The sequence below is a fragment of the Topomyia yanbarensis genome, chromosome 1, assembly GCF_030247195.1.
Source record: "Topomyia yanbarensis strain Yona2022 chromosome 1, ASM3024719v1, whole genome shotgun sequence".
Lineage (NCBI taxonomy): Eukaryota > Metazoa > Arthropoda > Insecta > Diptera > Culicidae > Topomyia > Topomyia yanbarensis.
The window spans coordinates 196,344,859-196,364,477 of record NC_080670.1 but is presented as its reverse complement, the minus strand read 5'-3'; the positions used below and the strand labels follow the sequence as shown (position 1 = coordinate 196,364,477).

At 43.7% G+C, this 19,619-nt stretch overlaps 2 protein-coding genes across 11 annotated transcripts in view; both read left to right on the top strand.

Annotated features, from left to right (window-relative positions):
* The first annotated feature begins 519 nt into the window (after positions 1 to 519).
* LOC131676143 (phospholipid-transporting ATPase IF) lies at positions 520 to 6,316 on the top strand. Its single transcript, XM_058955265.1, has 9 exons — positions 520 to 640; positions 1,694 to 2,823; positions 2,886 to 3,675; positions 3,735 to 3,894; positions 3,954 to 4,434; positions 4,495 to 5,193; positions 5,255 to 5,400; positions 5,465 to 5,794; positions 5,952 to 6,316. The coding sequence occupies exons 1-9, from the start codon at positions 520 to 522 to the stop codon at positions 6,175 to 6,177; spliced, it is 4,083 nt and encodes a 1,360-aa protein (XP_058811248.1). The 3' UTR covers positions 6,178 to 6,316.
* An 8,218-nt stretch (positions 6,317 to 14,534) lies between these two features.
* LOC131686631 (uncharacterized) overlaps positions 14,535 to 19,619 on the top strand; it is an 89,300-nt gene continuing 84,215 nt past the window's right edge. For 5 of the 10 annotated variants that reach the window (XM_058970596.1, XM_058970578.1, XM_058970568.1 and 2 more), the window contains exons 1-2: positions 14,540 to 14,852; positions 15,427 to 15,630. The gene's annotated coding sequence lies outside the window, so the exon portion shown is untranslated. Of the gene's footprint in view, positions 14,869 to 15,426; positions 15,631 to 19,619 lie in introns of all 10 variants that reach the window. The other 5 variants (XM_058970565.1, XM_058970588.1, XM_058970567.1 and 2 more) reach the window with 4 other exon arrangements.

Sequence of the window (19,619 nt, the reverse complement as noted above, 5' to 3'; positions counted from 1 at the left end):
TCAGATTTCTACAAGAAGCTGTGCCGAGAAGTAGACGCCAATAACTGGGGGAGGGGACGCGTACCGAGTTAGGATGGAGAAGATGTATGGCACGCCGATGCCAGTTAAAATGTGGTTTGGTAAAGTTAAGAGAATTGTTGAGGATCGTTTCCCGAAGCACGATGCAAATACCTAACCACCGACACTGTATGGCTAAGAAGGAGAAAACACGGACGTTTGGCAAGTGACAAACGACGAGCTCACAAAAGCGTCGATGCGACTAAAATCAAAGAAACTCACCGGTCCGGATGGACTACCAAACGTAGCACTGAAAGCTGAGATGCTGGTATATCCGGACATGTTCAGGATGGTGCTGCAGAAGTGTTCGACTGTCGACGACCGGTTGAGCTTCAACAACCACGCCGACTACGCCTGCGAAAGGTCGGCGAAGCATCATCATAATATCAATATCAAAATAAGGCGGTCCGAGAATCAGCACGAGACGTCTGCAAGCTAGTGTCTCGTCATCGGTACTGCGATATGGATTACGGCCTGGGGTGCAGTGCCGTTCCGGCTGATGGACGCACGAGTCGCGAGGCAGTACATCTGCATCACCCTGGCGGAGGATATCGATTGCTAAAACCAGAGGATCACCAGAGACGTGAGGAGGGTGGTGGGAATGGATCGATAGCCAGGTGGCTGCAGGAATGAGATAATTCGGAAAAAGAAAGGTAGACCTACCGGCTCATCCTAAACCTGTTGAAGTGGTTCAATAAAAAGCACTGAGAGGAAAGAGCCTGTGGTGCCACGACTGAATCAGGAAGCATCTTCATCGGTTCAGGCACGCAATATCACTGTTGTACTCGGCGTGTGAGAACATCGAGGAGACACCGGAGCACGTGGTCATCGAATGTCTGAGATCTAACTCGGATAATGTCCACAAAACGATAAGCGACGTAACCTTGTAGAACGCGGTGAACAGAATGGTGACGCTCCGCCGGAGTATGCTAGATCTACTGCTGTCGACTAGACCGCGACAGAGCACCGAGTACGGGTCATCGGGTCGTCAGTGAACCGGACGCCAAGCTCGCACCGGAATCACCGCACTGAGCTCGGTACCCTACCGGTAGACCCGAGAGAAAATAGCGAAATCAGAAGAATAATCGGTGTTGGGAGAACTTTTTCAGCGGGGAAGTCTTCGTCGGTGTAAGCAAGATTCATCACCAGGGATGAGACTAGGTAGATCGCGACGAAACACCAAAACTTGCGGGTCATCGGGCCACCAACGAACTGAACGCTTTGCTCCACCGGAATCAACGGACCGACCTCGGTATCTGGATGGTTGGCTCGGTTTCCGGAAGAACTTCTCTCACCGGGGAATTCTCTCATCCGTAAGCAAGGTCCATCGTCGGGGACTAGTTCGAGTAGTTCGGGAACAAGTGTTTGGAGCTAAATGGCTCAACGAGGAAGTGATAAGGTGCTAAATGGCACAAGAAGGGAGATTTTTTCACTTTAAAATGGGATTTTATCGAATGAAACATTTCTAGAACTACCACGTCAACAAATTGCCGAACCTATTCTCTATCTTCCATATCCGTTGATTAAGAACACTGAAATGAAAACCGGGTTTTTATGCTTTACCACTAAATGCTTCTCTCAACGTCCGCCGAAAATAATAATCGCCAATTCTAACCTGTCTTTCCTCAATCCCCAGACAGTCCGGTATCGCCGCTGACCTCGCTGGCACCGCTGGTGTTCGTAATATCCGTCACGGCCGCCAAGCAGGGCTACGAAAACTACCTGCGCTACCGGGTGGACAACATGGTCAACTATGCGCTGGTGACGGTCGTTCGAAACGGTACCGAAATGGACATCCGCAGTCAGGACATCCGCCAGGGGGATATCGTACTGACGGCGCGGGATTGTGACATCCCGTGCGATCTGGTACTGCTGAAGTCGTCGGATGAGGGGGGAAAGTGCTACGTTACGACGGCTAATCTGGACGGCGAAACGAATCTGAAGACGATGCTGGTGCCGAAAGGGATCCCGGATTTGCCGGTTGATAAACTGCACACACTGGGGAGGATCGAGTGTGAGCTACCGAAAACGGATCTGTACACGTTCAACGGGAAGATAGAGTTGGCGGAAATGCACTGCAGGCAGGACGTGACGGTCGTTGAAGGGGTGGAGACGGAGTTTCACGTGGTACCGCTGATGGCGGAGAATCTTTTGTTGAGAGGGTCGCGACTGAAGAATACGGAGTGGGCGATCGGGTGTGCGGTTTACACCGGACAGAACTCGAAGCTGGCGTTGAACAGCAAGATGACGAGTAACAAAATGAGTTCTAGCGAAAGCTTCATCAACAAGTTCCTGGTGTTTTTCTTGGTGCTACTGGTTTCGATCGTGATGGTGTCATTCTTCATGAAACGATATAATGATCGTTATCACCACGAGAACAATCACTATCTGGGCGAATATCTGATGACCTACCGAGTGTCGCAGTTCCTGCAGGATTTCTTCTCGTTCCTAATTCTGTTTAATTACCTGATACCGATTTCGCTGTACGTGACAATTGAAATGGCCAAGTTTTTGGGCGGATTCTATCTTGAATGGGACTTGCAGCTGTACGACGAAGAAACTGATCAACCCTGTATTGTGAACACTTCGGATATCAACGAAGAATTGGGACAGGTTTCGATTTTGTTTTCCGACAAGACCGGTACCCTGACCAAGAACATCATGATCTTCCAGCAGTGCTCGATCAATGGTAAAATGTACAGTCAGAAGGGTCGAAGACTTCAGGAGGTCGGCCGGAACCATGCGCTGAAAATCAACGAGTGTTCGGTAAGTGCGCTACTAGCTTAACCCAGTACAGTTGTATATCGATCCTCTTTCAATATTTTCAGCGTCACGTTTACAACTTTTTCGAAGCTCTGGCCGTCTGCCATACCGTGCAGGTGGCAGGTGACTACACCAACGAAGCCGACGACCCGGAAGCAGACGAGGAAGAGTCCGAAGACAGCGATCGGATGTTGGAACCAAACAACAACCGAACGGTCCGTAACTTTTCGCACATCTCCGAGGAGATCGAGGCTAGCCTCAGCAATCAGTCGACTCTGAACGAACCGGATTTCATTCAACTGAAACATCTAGGAGCTAGGAATAGAACTCCAATTGTAGCCCCTATAGCCGAACAACCGCGCCGAGAGGTTGGCAGCGGTGAATTCCTCAACCCCTTGCTTAGTAAAGCTAGTGAACAACCGAAGATTTCCTTTTTAGAAAATGCATCCGCTCCAATCGGCAGTGTCCCCGGCGGTGATTCAAGACCGATGAGCGAACCGGTCATTCGTCGTCCCGGTAGCATTTTCACCGGCCAGGACAACCGAGTGCACCCGGTATCGCTGCAGATTCCGCCCTTCGGCCGGTCACACTCCAACGATTCTTCGCGGCGTTCGACTCGACCGCAGAGTTTGGTGGAGTCTACCACATCCGAGGAGGTAACAGCGGATCGTCCCCGCGACTGTAGTGTCCTACAGAACGGCAGCAATGGCTATTTGAACAGCTCGCTGCAATCGATGGAACTAAAGCGAGCGGTATCGGCGTACGAGGAAAAGTCCGAGACTGATCGAGCGGTGAAGACTCACCGTCGCACGCAATCGCACATTCCACCGGGGATGGCCATCAGGAGTAACGGGGGTAGGTCAATTAGTTGGAAATGTTTGCATTCCAATCGAAGAACTTGTTTTTTGTTTCAGGGGTAGAAAGGGGTCGCGGATCGATATCATTTCGGAGGGACCGTAACTCGATTCGGTCAACAGCCAGAGAGTACTACGCAGCCCCGTCCTACACGGAGGCCTCGTTGATTGAACGACAGCAGTCGGTAATGAAGCAGGAGGAGGTGCTTTCTTTCATTCGGTAAATTTTTCCAAGAATCGATGAGTTAACGACTTACTAACGGTTCGTTTCCCTTACAGCAAGATGGACTATCAGGCCTCCAGTCCGGACGAGAAGGCCCTGGTGGAGGCGTGCGCCAAGATGGGTCTCGTTTACGTCGGAGATGACTCGGACGTGTTGAGCATCAAGCTACGGGAGTCGTGCGTTAAGCGGAACGTTAAATCCGTGTACGGTGAGCCACCGAAGGAAGAGCTCGTAAAATACCAAAGGTTGGGTGTCCTGGAGTTTACCTCGGACCGCAAGCGGATGAGTGTAATTATTCGCGATGCCCAGGGACAAATATGGCTGTATACCAAAGGGGCGGAAAGTCACGTACTGCCGCTGTGTACGAAGACCGCCTCCGGGCTGGTGATATCAACGCAGAGACATATCAACGAGTTCGCCAAACAGGGCCTGCGCACGTTGGCTGTAGCGAGGCGAAAATTGACACAGATAGAGTTTTCCAACTACAGAAACGAACTAATACAGGCGGGTAGTTCGTTGACGGATCGTGCCGCGAAGGTGAGTGGATCGATTCAGGGTACTTACTACAGTTATCGAAGATTCATCTCCACCTTACAGATAGAGGAATGCCAGCGTAAAATAGAGACGGGGTTGGAGTTGCTGGGGGCTACCGCCGTTGAGGATGCCCTCCAGGATGACATCCGGGATACGCTGGAATCCCTGCGGAAGGCCGGCATCAAGGTGTGGGTTCTGACCGGTGATAAGGTAGAGACCGCCCTGAACATCGCTCTCAGCTGTGGGCACATCCCGGACAATGCCTTCCGGTACTTTGTTACCGAGTGCACCACCGTGGAGCAGGTTCAGCAGCACTTTGATGTGTTCTCGTTCGAGATGTTTCGGGCACCGGAGCGCGAGTATGCGCTGCTTATCGATGGAGCGAGTTTGACGATTGCGTTGACACACTTGAAGGAGGTGTTCCGAGATGTATCGATCAAATGCCGAGCGGTGCTCTGCTGTCGGCTCAGTCCACTGCAGAAGTGTGAAGTGGTACAGCTTATGAAAACGGTGGAGAGTGGGCCGGTGACGGCAGCAATCGGAGATGGAGCGAATGACGTGTCGATGATTCAGGAAGCGCACGTTGGGATCGGAATTGTCGGGAAGGAAGGTCGGCAGGCTGCGCGGTGTGCGGATTATGCTTTGGCAAAGTTTTGTATGATCAAAAAGTTGCTACTAGTGCATGGTCACTTTTTCTCGACACGGCTGGCTATTCTAGTGCTATATTTCTTCTACAAGAACATGATCTTCATGGGGATCCAGGTTCGTGCGACGGTGTACTATTAATTAACGGGACCTGTTCTAATTTTGATTTTCTCTTCAGTTCTTTTTCCAGATCCACAGCATGTTCTCATCGCAGTCCGTGTACGACTCGGTATTCCTAATGTTGTACAATGTACTGTACACCTCGCTTCCTGTGCTAATTCTAGCCTTAACTGAGAAACCGTACAAAGAGGAGTTATTGATGAAGTAAGTTTCGTTTGACGTTGCAAAAAAGGCGTCCTTCATCCACTAAAACATCTACCATTTTTAGGGAACCTTCGCTCTACCAGCGAGTAGCCGGTAACAAACAATACGCGTGGAAGTACTTCCTGGGCTGGATATTCCTAGCCCTATACCATTCAACAATCGTCTACGTATTCTGTTGGATAGTTTGGGGAACCAATTCAGCAATCTACGCCTGGTGGCCTTCGACTGCTAACTTCGCCTGCTTCGGCACAATAATGATCCATAACGTAGTTGTTCTGGCGAACCTGAAACTGCTGCTAGAGGCGATGTACAAGAGCTACATCTTCATCGCCAGTATCTGGCTGTCGATCTTCGGCTTCATGGGGACGACCTTCATCTACAACCTGTTCCACCTGTAAGTTTCCCCGTTGCTTTCTTAGCTCAATGTTTTTGTTTTTTTCTGCATTGTCTGTGATTGTGCTACGCTTCTTTTCATCTACTGCTATTGTGCTGCCCCCTCCACAAACACACACACCATCGTACGGAAACATCAGATTCGGATTCATTTCCAGGAACTACGACGGTGATATGCTGCAGGTGTACAACAACTTGTTGTCCTCGATGACATTTTGGGTACTGAGCCTCTTGATTTTAGTGGCTGCTTTTCTGCCGGACTTCACGCTGTTCGCGGGGCGAGCAATCGGCATCAAAGTAGGCCAAATTTACCCGGGAGGAGCAAAGTACCGTGGTGTGTTCTTCCAGCGGCGGAATCCGGGCATAGAGAGTACGTACCTGTGACGAATTGTGGGTTTATTTTTGTCTTTCCAGCATGACATGCTAACGTGCCAAGTTAGGGTTAGGATTCGTTGTACTGTGCCTTAAGTTATTGCTGCTGCAGCGATTTATGTGTGTGTGATAGATAATTCCAGTATTTTAGAAATACACGTTTTCGTGAAAGTTTTTACATTCCTATTGAAATGATAGTTTCGATTTTGTGTGAAAGAAACTTCCTCTAGCACCCATTCGTTCGATTAGTTTCCAAGTTTCAAACAACAATTAGAACAATGTTCAAACATATACACCTAGCGTGTTGAAACAATTTATTTGCACTTGTTTCATGTCCGAACGGCACGCGATAAATGTCAGTGGCAGGTTGAAAAAGTAAGCAACAAGCAATGCCTCTTTCTTTTTTCGTTTGTTTGGAGAGTCTGCCCCGTAATCGGTCTGAATGCCCACCCATCAACCAGCCAGTCAGCGAAGCTTCAGAACAACACAGCCTACCAGATTGCTTGCTACACGCACATCTATAGTTCAGCGCAACATGTGCTTCCCGAATCAACAAGCAGCCGGGTACGGACGGTCGAGGCGTACATGCGAGAGTGCTGGAACTCACTCTCTGCGCAGCATGGGGGGTTGCTTCGATGTGCTCTTTAGTGAATGAAAAAAGCTTTCGGGTGGGTTGGCGCTTTTATACAGTGCATCAAAAATGAGTAACCAAACTTTGGGGCAGTGTTGCCTACACTATTTATAAAACAGGATCTGTCTGTGAAGTGCTTGATAAATCAAAATATTTGATTTCCTAAAGAGTGCATACCTGACTAGAAATGCACAACAGTATTACAGCATTTTTTATTGTTACATTACTACGAAAAACAATGTTATTTTGGAAAATTTACAATGGAAATATAATCACATTTGTTGTTTCTACATCCAATTTCATTGTAAACCCGGTTTTTACATGGAAAAGGGGGATCGTTAAGGGATGTAACAATGAAAAAATTGATCTTTTCCCATGCATTCTGAAATCAAAAACATCGATTTACATTGTTTTTTCGTTGTAGATTTTGGTGGCATGAAGGACTGCATCATAAGTACATTGATATTACAAGAAAAGTTGTTGTTAACAAATAAAACTGTTATAAATTCAACGTTTCTACGATCAATTTCGATATAGCTTTCTGTTCGGGTAGTTACAATAATTGAGAGATATTTTTTGCCAGGGAAGAAACATTTCTTTAATTCAATCTTATCTTATTTGGTATTTTCAGGAAAAAAGTCTAATACCCGCGATACTAGGAAGAGGGATGAATAGTGTGAAGCGAAAAATGCTTCATTAAACAGACAAATCGTGCAAATTAGGTAAACATCACCTAAGCATCATTTAACGGAGCAGAAGAAACTTGAATTATCGTTAGAATTTAGTCAAATCTATAAGCACAGTTATGTCAAACAACCGCGACGTTCAAACCGAAACAAATCTAGCCAAACATGTCAAATGGTCCTAAGCGAAAATGACAGTTTCTCTTTGTTTACTTTCTCTTTCGCTAATAACTCGTCCGTTTATACGTTTGTTCATTAACTCTTAGCCTAATATGCTAGTCGAAATCAGCGTTTTTCGATATATTCTGAAACAATATTGAAAAGTTTTATGCTGACGCCGTAATAATCGAAAGAGAAAGTAAACAAAGAGAGGCTCTCATTTGCACTTAGGACCATTTGACATGTTTGTCGAGAAATAACGTCACATTCGACTGTCAGAGCGTCATAATACCGCTACATTTTCACCTTTGATACTAAATCTTTAACTCGGTTCAATTCTTCTTGCTGATCCGTCGACCAAGCCCGCGGTTTGGTTCTGGAGATTGTCTTTCGAAGTACACTGAAGTTTTCGCTAAAATTCGGACGGAATGTGTCCAAAGTAAGTAGCCATACCGTTAAACTAAAATAGTTCTTCACACATCGATTTCGTTTTTGGTACGTCGAGTGTTAGTCGCTGGTGATAGTCAGACCATAACATTTCACTGTAGTTTGGCAAAATTTTAGTCTATTTCAATTCAATTTCACTTCATTCTGCTCAATCCGAGCTAAAAGATTCGTTTGTTGTTGGCAAACGTTAGCAAAACACTCGAATTTATCAAATTTTGCAGCGCTGTAATATTTTTAACCGATTCGATCTGCTCAACGTTGAGCAAAAAGAAGCACTCTGCTAACAATCGCCGACAGCGAAGGATTGTGATCAACGATGACATTTGACGATGAGTTCAGTTTGTGAACATCTTCCTTTGTTTATTCAGAACGACCTTCTTCTATTTCTTGATTACGACTTAGAGTAAATGTTTCCGTTTCGTTGTGGTCGTCTATTCACAATGATAATCTTAGCAATCACCAGTTTTGCCGAAAGACGATCCAACTTTGTTTGTTTCGCCAGATGCACCAATCAGAGAACCAATTCTTCGATAGACTGTGATGTATGCTGTTGAACTTCGAAAAAGTCAAGTCTGTTGATGTGTACGTTTCTTTTGATCTCACCTTTCACTTTGATTGCTACTATTTCCCGGTCAAACCATTCGGAATTTGATTCGGAATCCTGAATGGAGACAGTATGGAGTCGAAATCGGTTGTTGCATTTGATTTGGAATCCATACTGACTCCATTCAGAAATCCGAACCAGTTCCGGAATGAGTTTAACTGGGTTGTAGCGTCAAATCTTTTTAACGTAACTTGGCCAATCACCGATATGAGCAGACTAACATTTTTCTCCTCCTCTAAATTCGGCCATTTGTTAATCCAGCTTTTTACAAACCATAATGGCGGTCAGTTTTATTTTATTTGCAATTTTTCAGCAGTCCCTTTTTCGGACAATAAACAGATGATTTCCCATTCAAGCTTCGGAAGACATTCGACTTCCAGACACTCCGATGGACGAGAACGGCTTCCCTGGGAAGCTGACAAGACTGATTAAGGCTGTAAGGTGTTGTGTCAAAATTTCGGGCGGCCTCTCGGGTCCGTTTGAAATACGAGGGGACTAAGACAAGGAGATGGGTTGTCCTGCCTGCTGTTCAATATAGCGCTGGAAGGTGTAATGCGAAGAGCGGGGTTCAACATGCGGGGCACGATTTTCACGAGGTCTGGACAGATCTGTATACACGACTGAAGCGCGAAGCAGCACGAGTAGGACTGAAGATAAATGCGTCTAAGACGAAGTACATGCTGGCTGGCGGAACCGATCGCGATAGGGAACGCTTGGGCAGTAGTATTGCGATCGACGGCGACGAGTTCGAGGTGGTTGACGAGTTCATCTATCTAGGCTCATTGGTGACTGCGGGCAAAAACACCAGCCGGGAGATCAGAAGGCGTGATATCTATGGAAGTCGTGCTTACTATGGGCTCCACAAAACTTTGAGATCCAGGAAGCTTCGCCACCGTACGAAATGCGCCATGTACAACACACTGATTAGACCGGTGGTTCTCTACGGACACGAAACGTGGACAATGCTCGAGGAGGATCGTGCAAGCACTCGAAGTCCTCGAACGAAGGGTGCTGAGAACGATCTTCGGTGGTGTGCAGGAGGATGGCGTGTGGAGGAGAAGGATGAACCACGAACTTGCGCGACTCTATGGTGAGCCAAGTATCCGGAAAGTAGCTCAAGCTGGAAGGGTACGGTAAGCGGGGCATGTTATGAGGATGCCGGACAACAACCCCACCAAGTTGGTTTTTACCTCCAACCCGGCAGGTACAAGACGGAGAGGAGCGCAGCGTTCCCGGTGGCTGGACCAAGTGGAGCAGAACCTGGCGAGTATCGGGCACCTGAGAGGTTGGAGACAAGCAGCAACTGACCGAGCGACGTGGCGGAATATTGTGGAACAGATTAAATCATGTTAATATGATGTGTAATCAGGATATATATAATATACACTCCGATGGGCAGCCTCGGTATCAGGAACAACGACGATTCTGTCGTGGACGGAAAGAAGGGTACGGTTGGGTTGAGAAATGGAAGTTACGATTGACGGGGGAGCCAAGGTACCTCACAGTCGAAAAGCAAATTTTGCTGAGGGATATGCCCTTAGAAGGAGACATTGGTTCTTCACGTACGTGGATACTTTCTTCTCTTATGGAAGGTTTTCGAAAACGACCATAACGTATCGGTTTGGGAAGCTCAACCAGGATCAGGAAATTTATTCAAAAATTCAGGAACCTTTTATCGTCTTCGTGACCGCAATTGAACAACTGAACCGCATGCTGTTTCGACAAACGAAGAAAATTGAAAGTGGTTTGGGACAACATGCTCTAGCATCAAGACCTAAGATTTTAATCGTCCAAGTAAACGATCTACAGCATCTGACCAGTTTGATTGACGCAGCAGACCCGCTGTTACATCAGCAAACAGCAAGCCAATTCCGGCGCCCCGTCAACCAAAGGTAGTGACTTCGAAAGCAATTGCTAAGTTCCACTGAACGCTCTTAGAAGTCGACCAGGCAGAGACTATTTTCCGAACTTCAAGACCTGGACAACATCATCAGGGGTTACAATGCATCGAGAAGAACGAACAGACGCTAGTCCAAAATTGGAAACACTACATGTGAACACGCAGGAGAAAATTGGTTCAAAACCGTAGGGAGTAATATATGCATTCGCTTGCTAGCTGAAAACATGGTTCGATTTCAGTATGTCTAATAAGCAAACACCACCTCTTCACTTACGTAAGTTAGAAGTCGTTTAGTTTGTTCACAAGTAGTGTTTCCAACTTTGGACCAGCGTCAGTCCGGTGCATTGGTCAAGTACCGTGGCTCTAAAGAGACGAAGTCGATACGCAAACCCCTTGACGAATTACAGTTTTCACGCATTAACCAATTTTTCCTCTTAGGCAGTAATATAGCAAGAACGAACTGTGCAGGTACAGGTCATGAAAAGATGCTGGAACTGTCAGGGGGAGGGACATGACTGGAGATAGTGCAATAAAAACCAAACTAGTGTTTTGCTATGGTTGTGGGAGTTTAGGACGAACGATTGGAGTTTACGAACGTTGCTCAAATGCAACGTGGTCAGCTAAAATGGATTACAGAGAAACGAAAGAAAGGGTGCGAGTCTTGGAATTCGAACATCCCAGCTTCAGAATAGGTTCCCGAACCAATGTTCCAAACCCTTTCAACCTTTTTTCCCAGGTTTATCATACCAAATTACGCGCAAGCACATGTTATCATTTACAAGACAAATTTGCCATTGCCGGAATCTTGCACGCTTCAAACGCTTCAAAAAGTTCGATGCCATTGAGGATCGCTTGACGAATCCGAAAGTAACGAAGATGAAGAAAGGTTAGACTACAGCAAAGTCAATAAACGGTCTATAAAGGACACTTACTCAGTGCGAAATATGTAGGACATACTTAAGCGTCTGGGCAAAGCAAAATATTTTTCCAGTGATAGATTTGAAGGACGCTTACTTTCAGACACTGCTGAAAGAAGAAAGTAGATTTCATACAGGATGATGTATTCAGATTTAAAGTACTGCCTTTCGGCTTGACTAATCACAATGACGCAGGAAAAGGCAATTGGCTTTCACCTCGAGCATAGAGCTGATGAAAATGGCAGCCGGAAGACTCCGTAAAGCTGGATTTGTCATCTTGCTTGATAAGTGACGGTTTTGTCGCAAGCAGGTACATACTCTCGGTTATGTACCGAGTGAAAACGGGGTAACGATTGACAGTGGACGGTTTCAACTGATTTTGAATTATGTACGTCCTAAAACGCAACAGCACATTTTTACCAATGCTTTATAAAAGACTAGTGCTCACGGCCAAATAGGAAAATAACAATGAACTGACGTCAGCGTTGACATTAGTACCAATACTCGGAAATCCAGATTTCAGTCATGTGTTCATCATAGAATCAAATATGTCGGACCGAGTCGTCGGGACAGCAATATACCATTTTCGTCACTAGGTGCACAGTACGAAGTTTCGGGTGGTGACATTCAGGCGGACTGTTTGTCAATATCGCAAGAGGCGGATTCTCTAACGTTGCTTCAAGCCGATCAAGCATATTAAGATCTAATTGAGAAAACCCGAGCAAATCCAACGAAACACAGCGGCAAGCGGACTGTACACGGAAAAGTGAAAGCCAATAACTGGCAATGTGACCCAAGACGTTGGTCGCCGTGAAAGTACACTATGATTGGCCTAGAATGAGCGAGGAAATTCGTCAGTTCTCTCGGGAGTGTCTGAAGTACCAAGTCAGCAAATCACGGAATGTCAACGTTACCCCATCGATGGGAGCACCGAAACCAGTGTAATACCCGTAGCAGTTAATAACATTGGAGTATGTCGGTTCTTTACCAGCGTCCGGCAGCAATAGAAACACTTGCCTCCTTAGCGCAACAGACGTCTTTAGCAAATTTGTTGTGGACCAACCATTCTCGGAAGCCAGAGCAAGATCACTGGATTTTCTGACTTTCCGGTTAGTGGTGTTTACGGACTATGAATCTCAATTCTATTCAAAAACTATTTTAAAATCGATTGGATGCTTATCAAGTGCTCCGCTGACTAACCCCTGCTTATCCCCTTAGATCATCAACATCGTAAAGGTTAACCGCGTCATTACGACAGCAATTAGGGCAACTTTAAGAAAAAATCATTATCATTGAGCAGACGATTTTCAAGAAATCACCAACACAATCCTCGACTCTTCGAAGTACAGCCTATAATTTGCGTGTTTTGTTGAACAAGATCTCGGGCGGAAGAGAGTACGGTTATGTACGGGGCAATTATCAGTCACCCTCGGATGAGAACAATTCTTGAGCGTTTTAAAAAAAAACATATCTGCAATGAGTTACTCACTTTGTTTACTTTCTCTTTCGATTTTTACGTCACTATAACACTTTTCACTTATTTTACAGTACAGATCCAAAGACGGTGGTTTCAACTAGCATATTATGCAAAGAGTTGAGGGATAAATGTTAAAATGACCGAATTATTAACAGAAGAGCAAGTAAACAAAGAGAGTAACTCATTGCAGATGTCTTTTTGAAAAAACGCTCAAGAATTCTGTTCGGAAAAGACGACCTGAAAATGGCAATACTTTTTAAGATTTACGTCGTATGTAAGACAAAAAGAAAGGCTATGTGAGACGAACGATAGAATGAAAAGAAAAAAAAAGCAAACATCTATCGGCAAGTCCCGTCCCAGAATTTAACCATGCACTTAATTTTTACTTTCTTGCTTCATGACATGCGCTATTATTTACATTTGGTGCATAATAGGTCTGTTCCAGTACCAGGAGAAACTGGAAGTACTCCGAAGAAAATCGTTCCAGTACTCTCTTCTTCTCTTTTTTCTTCTTCTGGTACCAAACCGGAGTAAAAAGGAGCAAAGATTTTTTGCTCCTGTTTACTCCGGAGTGACTTCCGTGTACTGGAACAAACCTAATGTTTGTTTCTACCTCCCGGGGGTGTACTTATAATGCAATGCGGTATAAATAGATGTGGCAGAACACACGGTTCGCTAGTGTTAGAAACCAAAAATATGTAAACAATCCATAAGCACATGGTTCGACGTCATAGCGTTCACACGATTGAATGGAAACTGAACGAACAGTATGACGTAAACCAGTCGATTTATTCTGATATCACTCACACCACTCATGTAAGATGCATCTTACGAATGCCAAAGTGCCATCTTACCTCCACCTGTATATACGACATTGACATTACTTATAATGTACATCGAGAATCAGAGACTCAACAAAAAAATAGCTCATAAGGGACCATCCATAAATGACGTAGCATTTTTTGAGCGATTTTTAACACCCCCCTCTCCCTTCGTAGCATATCGTCATAAACCTCTAAATACCCCCCCCCCCCCCCCGGTAATTACTTAGCATGACGGCAACCCTCCCACCATCTTGCCGTTGCGAATTTTTAAAAAAAGATCTAATCTTACCTCTTTAAAAAGCTACGTAGCATGACATGACCCCCTACCCCCTGTTGTCACACATCATTACAAAATACAAAACTCCCCCCTCCCCCATGCTACGTCAGTTATGGATGGTCCCTAAAAGTGAAAACTTTTTTTGGAGGTATACACAGCCAGAAAACATGAATGGTTGAAATGAGTTCGTTTATAAAAATATAGAATGTTTAATAAGCATCAGATAACAAGTTTGGCAACACTGTTGCCCAGAAATCACCCATTTCCACGTGAGTTACCATCTAATCACTCCCAATGCTCGGTTTGAGTGAACGGCAGGAAACAAAGCAAGAGCGAGAAACACAGCTTTCTCCAATTTTCCCGCGATCTGCGGTGCCCATCGTGGATGGATTAGAAATCTCCTGAGCTTACAAAAAGCTTACAACTGAACAGCATCGAGCTCAGTCCCGAGTGAACTTTAAACCGATACGGAACGTCGAAAGTCGCGCTGCTTCGTTGCTTATTCTTCGGTAGTAGTAGTAGTAGTGGTGGTGTGGTGTGGTACTGTTGGTGGTAGATTTTGGTGACAATCCAAGAGGGCCTACTGTGACAGAGGAGGGCTGGTCCCCTCAGTCAGTCAGTCAGTCACTCACTCATTCAGTGCAATTTGGCCAGCCCGTTTCCTCTATTAGTGCGTTATTAGTTTTCATCGCTTGACCAGCAGGAGTGGTGATAATAATTGGTGTGATTCAGGACCACGAAACCTGGCAAGCAGCTGGTGGATAGAAAGTACGTAGTAAGATCGGTGGGTGGTTGATGGAGTGGGTATAGTTGCTGCAATCAGTGGGTCGGAATCAAGAGCAGACAGGTGGAGAAGTGATACTGGGTTGCCCGTTCGCGAGCGAAGCTTTGAGGTCGGAGAACGACGTTTCATAGAATTCTAGTAGCGGAAAAGAACGTGTATTATACGATGTGTTTGCTGGGGAGAAGTAATTTGAGTGCGCTTTTTCAGACAGGTTCTCGGTGGAACAATAGATCTCTCTCGTCGGAACTAATCCCCTTTTTTCTTTTGTATATTGGAAGCCTTTGCTAGGATAATTACCACAAGAGAGGGATTTGTTTAATTTATTTATTTTGTTTGATATAAAAATAAATAAAAAAGACTAAAATTCTCTCTTGCAAAAACGGTCTTGTGCCCTTTAAATAAAAGGACTTTTGACAAAAGTGAAATTTCTTCTAGGGGAAAGGTTTATTGGCGCTTTGTTTTACTTTTTCTCTCACTGAACTTGGAGAACTTCTCTGCTACAGAATACTACAATGTAAAAAGTGAAGAGCCTGCTATTTTTTGTTTTGTTTCTGTTAGGTGGCACTTTGTATAAAGTGCTCTCAGTAACAAGGAGTTCAACAAGGTTGTGAACGGTATCAGGCAAATAAGCAACTTTCCGTTGGTACATCTGCTAAGAATGGTGAAAATTTGTTTGGATCTCGAATCGGAAAAAGAAAATTTTCTCTATTCCCGAATCATTCCGGATTATTGTTAGATACTCTGGCGTCGGTAGTTTTAAAGGTAAGTGTTGTTAGCTTGAAGCAAACATTTGAAAATATAATTTGACGAAATATCAATGTTTATTAGTTTTATTTATTTTTTTGACAGGGTTCAGTTGTTTTACAATTCCATTCAGTTTATGTTTTACTAGTCATTTTCTGTATAGTAGAACAAGCGCCGATAAATTTGGTAAAGAATATTGCGGATGATGGTCATGATTTGGTCCATCTACCGTCGGTCGTTAAAAATGATAATTCTTTTGCATTCCCCAATTCGATTACAGAAAAAGTATAATTCAACTGTCCGAAATATAAAATAAAATATCAATCAACTTTCGGCAACATTCACTCTTTGCCTTCTGTACGATTTCCCCAAATTGCACTTTTGTGTCCGTTCTCACGTTTGCTCCGAAAAAAAAGCTATTGAATTCACTGCAGGGATTGGGAAATGTAATTTGGTCTTTCCATTCACATCAACGATTGTGGATAATTTAATAATTTATGATTCAAGAGCATTGACGCGAAAAACTGGTCGACCAGCATTGTTTGGGTATTTTATATTATGTTTCGGACAGCTTTAAAACATTGCAACAATTTTTCAGCCCAAGGACTTTTGAAGAAGTTCCAACAAATCAATCCAAATGCTTTCCATTCTTGCTCGTATCCCCATTATTTTTCTTGACTTGAGACAAAGTTTCTGTAACTGACAAGTTTTCATTCCGCTTATAAATAAATGAATTACAAATTGATTCAGTACCAATCTTAACCAACCAATTTAAATGCGACCCCAAAAAATTCAATCCATCAGTCAATTAAGGATTTGTTAGTCTCCTTACCCAAGCAACTGCTTTGACGGGCATTCCCATAAAGTTTCCTCCATCAATGAACAGTTCCCGAATGTAACTTGAATGATTGCGGTTCGACTGTGAGAGTTTATTGTACTTGCTTTGACAGTTTAATATCAGTTTGTACAATAAATTGGAGAGTTGTCATTTTCGATTATTCGAACCTGCATTTAAATCAAATAAATAATCTATATAACAATAAAAATATAGATCCAAATGTCAAGTTTTGTGAATATAAAACCGATTATTTTGGAAACCAGGTCACGTTTTCATTCAAACTAGACTCGATTGAATGGAATTTACACACACACACGCACACAGCCGCAGAACTGCCATTCATCCGGGGAAAAGTTTTCCCATAAAGCAACAGCTTCACAACCAACAACAGGGATAGATCTTTTTTTTCCTGCATTGCGAATCAAACAAAAGCTGCTAGGAGAAAAAGTACACATTATACACCGAACGAACTCGTGAAAGTAGGTTTCTTCAAGTTCCAATCGATTCTTTGGAGAGTGTATGGGATAAAGTTTTTCCGTCCTAAGATAACATACCCTTGTTGGAGTTGGCCGTTTACTTAGCGTTTCTTGGTGTTCGATTTAAAGCTCACCCTTTGGCGAATAAGTCAAGGGAAATATGCCATCGATAAAAACCAAGGAAAAATAGTAGTAATTTTTCTTGGTTTTGATATACTTTTCTATATAAAAATCCAGTTCACAAATTTTCTTTTGCAGTTAGAGCTATGTTCACCTGTTAAACATGTTAAGATACGTCTAAGGAACAACCTTTGATGATTTGTGGGCATCGAGGGCCTACTAAATCAGAGTGTAAGTGATCTTACTATGGAAACATAACAAAAACACGATTTTTGATTGGAGACATCTCTAAATCATGTCCAAATTAAGTCATTTTTGGCGAAAGATTTTAAATTCAAACTTAGAACAAAAATCTGAGCTGACCCATGTATATTTCAAAAATGTGGAGAGGTCTACTGTACATCCAACGACCCATTTCAGAATGCCTGTTCCTACACGTACATTCTGAGGCCGCCTTCGTATCAATTGGATATTTGCAATATATTCGCACTTCCAGAATGAAAAATGATTTTTTTAATTCTGGCACATATTTACAAAAAGGAATTTTTTTTGGAAAATAAACAAGCATTAAAAATGACATGAAACGATCTCACCAGCTCTGAATAAAAAAATTCATTCGATTTCTGTGAAGATTTCTCCTCCATCCGTGAAATTGTTGCGTCAGCTACTCAGATCCAGGCAGCGCTGCAGGCGCTAAGCGGAACGAACGGGTGTATTTTTTGATGGCTTGCTTTACATTCTTCAATGGCAAAGTTATGACGATAAATCTCTATGCAAAATCACACTTTTCTCGCGATATTTCAACCTACTAACACGTAACTCAACAGGAAAAATGACCTACTCAACGATCGACTTCATTTTCCTGTTGAATACACTGTATATCACTGGAAAACTTTGAAAAATGTTGAACAATAACACTAACACGTCCGGGCGATTCGCCAGTGCTGCCACTCTTCTCCGGGATCTTAGAATGTTCCTGCTCATGCAAAATTCTACTCGCCATTCGACAACACCCGGTCAAACCATTCGGAATTTGATTCGGAATCCTGAATGGAGTCATTATGGATTCCAAATCAAATGCAACAACCGATTCTGAGTCGGAATCGGTTTTCTCATTTGATTTGGAATCCATAATGACTCCATTAAGAAATCCGAACCGGTTCCGGAATGAGTTTAACTGGGCAGGAGTGGCACCCGGCAACGGTACGCGGAATTGTCGCGATTTGTACTAAAAAAAACCGCGATCATTGCCGCGTATTCAAAACGCAATGAACATCAGCGGTTAGAGCGCGGTTAGTGCTTGACATTTCTTTGTTGACAAATTTGGACCAAACCAAAGCGACTTTCCTTTTACAAAGCTCATCACAGTGAATGTCTGCTTTACCAATCGTGGTCGGTCTACTCGATTCCTTGATTACTACAGCAAAGATGTAGTAAATAATGGCACAGGACTACCGATACTATCCAGCCGAACTACAATGCGACAACCTTGTTCACGGATTCTAATACAAAAAATGGTTTAATCATTGCATGCTCGAATAATATAAACCTGGTTTAATCATGTGAAATATTTTTGTTAGACTGTCCTTGATTCTTTCACTGAAGGGGGAACCCTAATAAACATCGTATGGTTTAAGAACCTAACGACCTGTTCAGGGTATCATCCAAGCAATATCGTTGGACTATATGGGTTAAAGTTTGTGTATAATATTTTTTTATTAGGGAATAGACACAGAGAACAGACGTCCATCTTCAGCATTCAACTTGTGTAAAATCTCTAACGGTTTCGAAGGTAGTTGGGATAGGTTGGTGTGGCGGCGCTAGTGTTTATCGTATATTAATTCAAATGTTTACACACGCTTTTTAAATATTTTTGTTCCATCATGTAGATCCGTTCTCTGTGGAATAGATTAGATTAGATGCTGATTGATTGCAATCGCTTCATCTGCTGCGGGGTCGCAATGTAGATTTGGATAAAAATATAAATTATGGATAGCGTAACGCCTAATATTCAGGTCATGGCAAGAAATTAGTATAGCCATGTCGGAATTCGGTAGAACAATTTGCATGACATCTATATTTTTTAAAGAAAAACGGTTGTCAATTCTACCAAGTGGGTGCTATCGAAGGACATAGACATTCACATCGCATTTTTCAAAATAGCTGATCATACAACTTCTTTGCTGCGTTTAGGGAATCCGAAACTAAACTGATTAAAATAATGAAGAACGCCAATAAAGAAACGAACAATGAAGAACGCCATCGATTCGAATGGATCCAACGCACCGACTTCAGATCTTTTGACCAAACCTGTAACCGAATATTGAGAACATTAGAATCGCAGGTTTGATTTTATTCAAAACTTTCTACCAAAGACCCAACCATGAACCGGTATCTTTGACATACTTCAGATGAATGGTTTACGTATCGTATCCGGTAGCGGGTTTCTCCTTTTCAATCAATGTCAATTGGTTTATCCTGGCGAATGCTTGCTATGTACACTTGCTTGCAAAGTGGCTTACGAAGTTAGTCTGTGCATCCAAATGATTTTTCGCGTTCGTCAGAACGTCCCA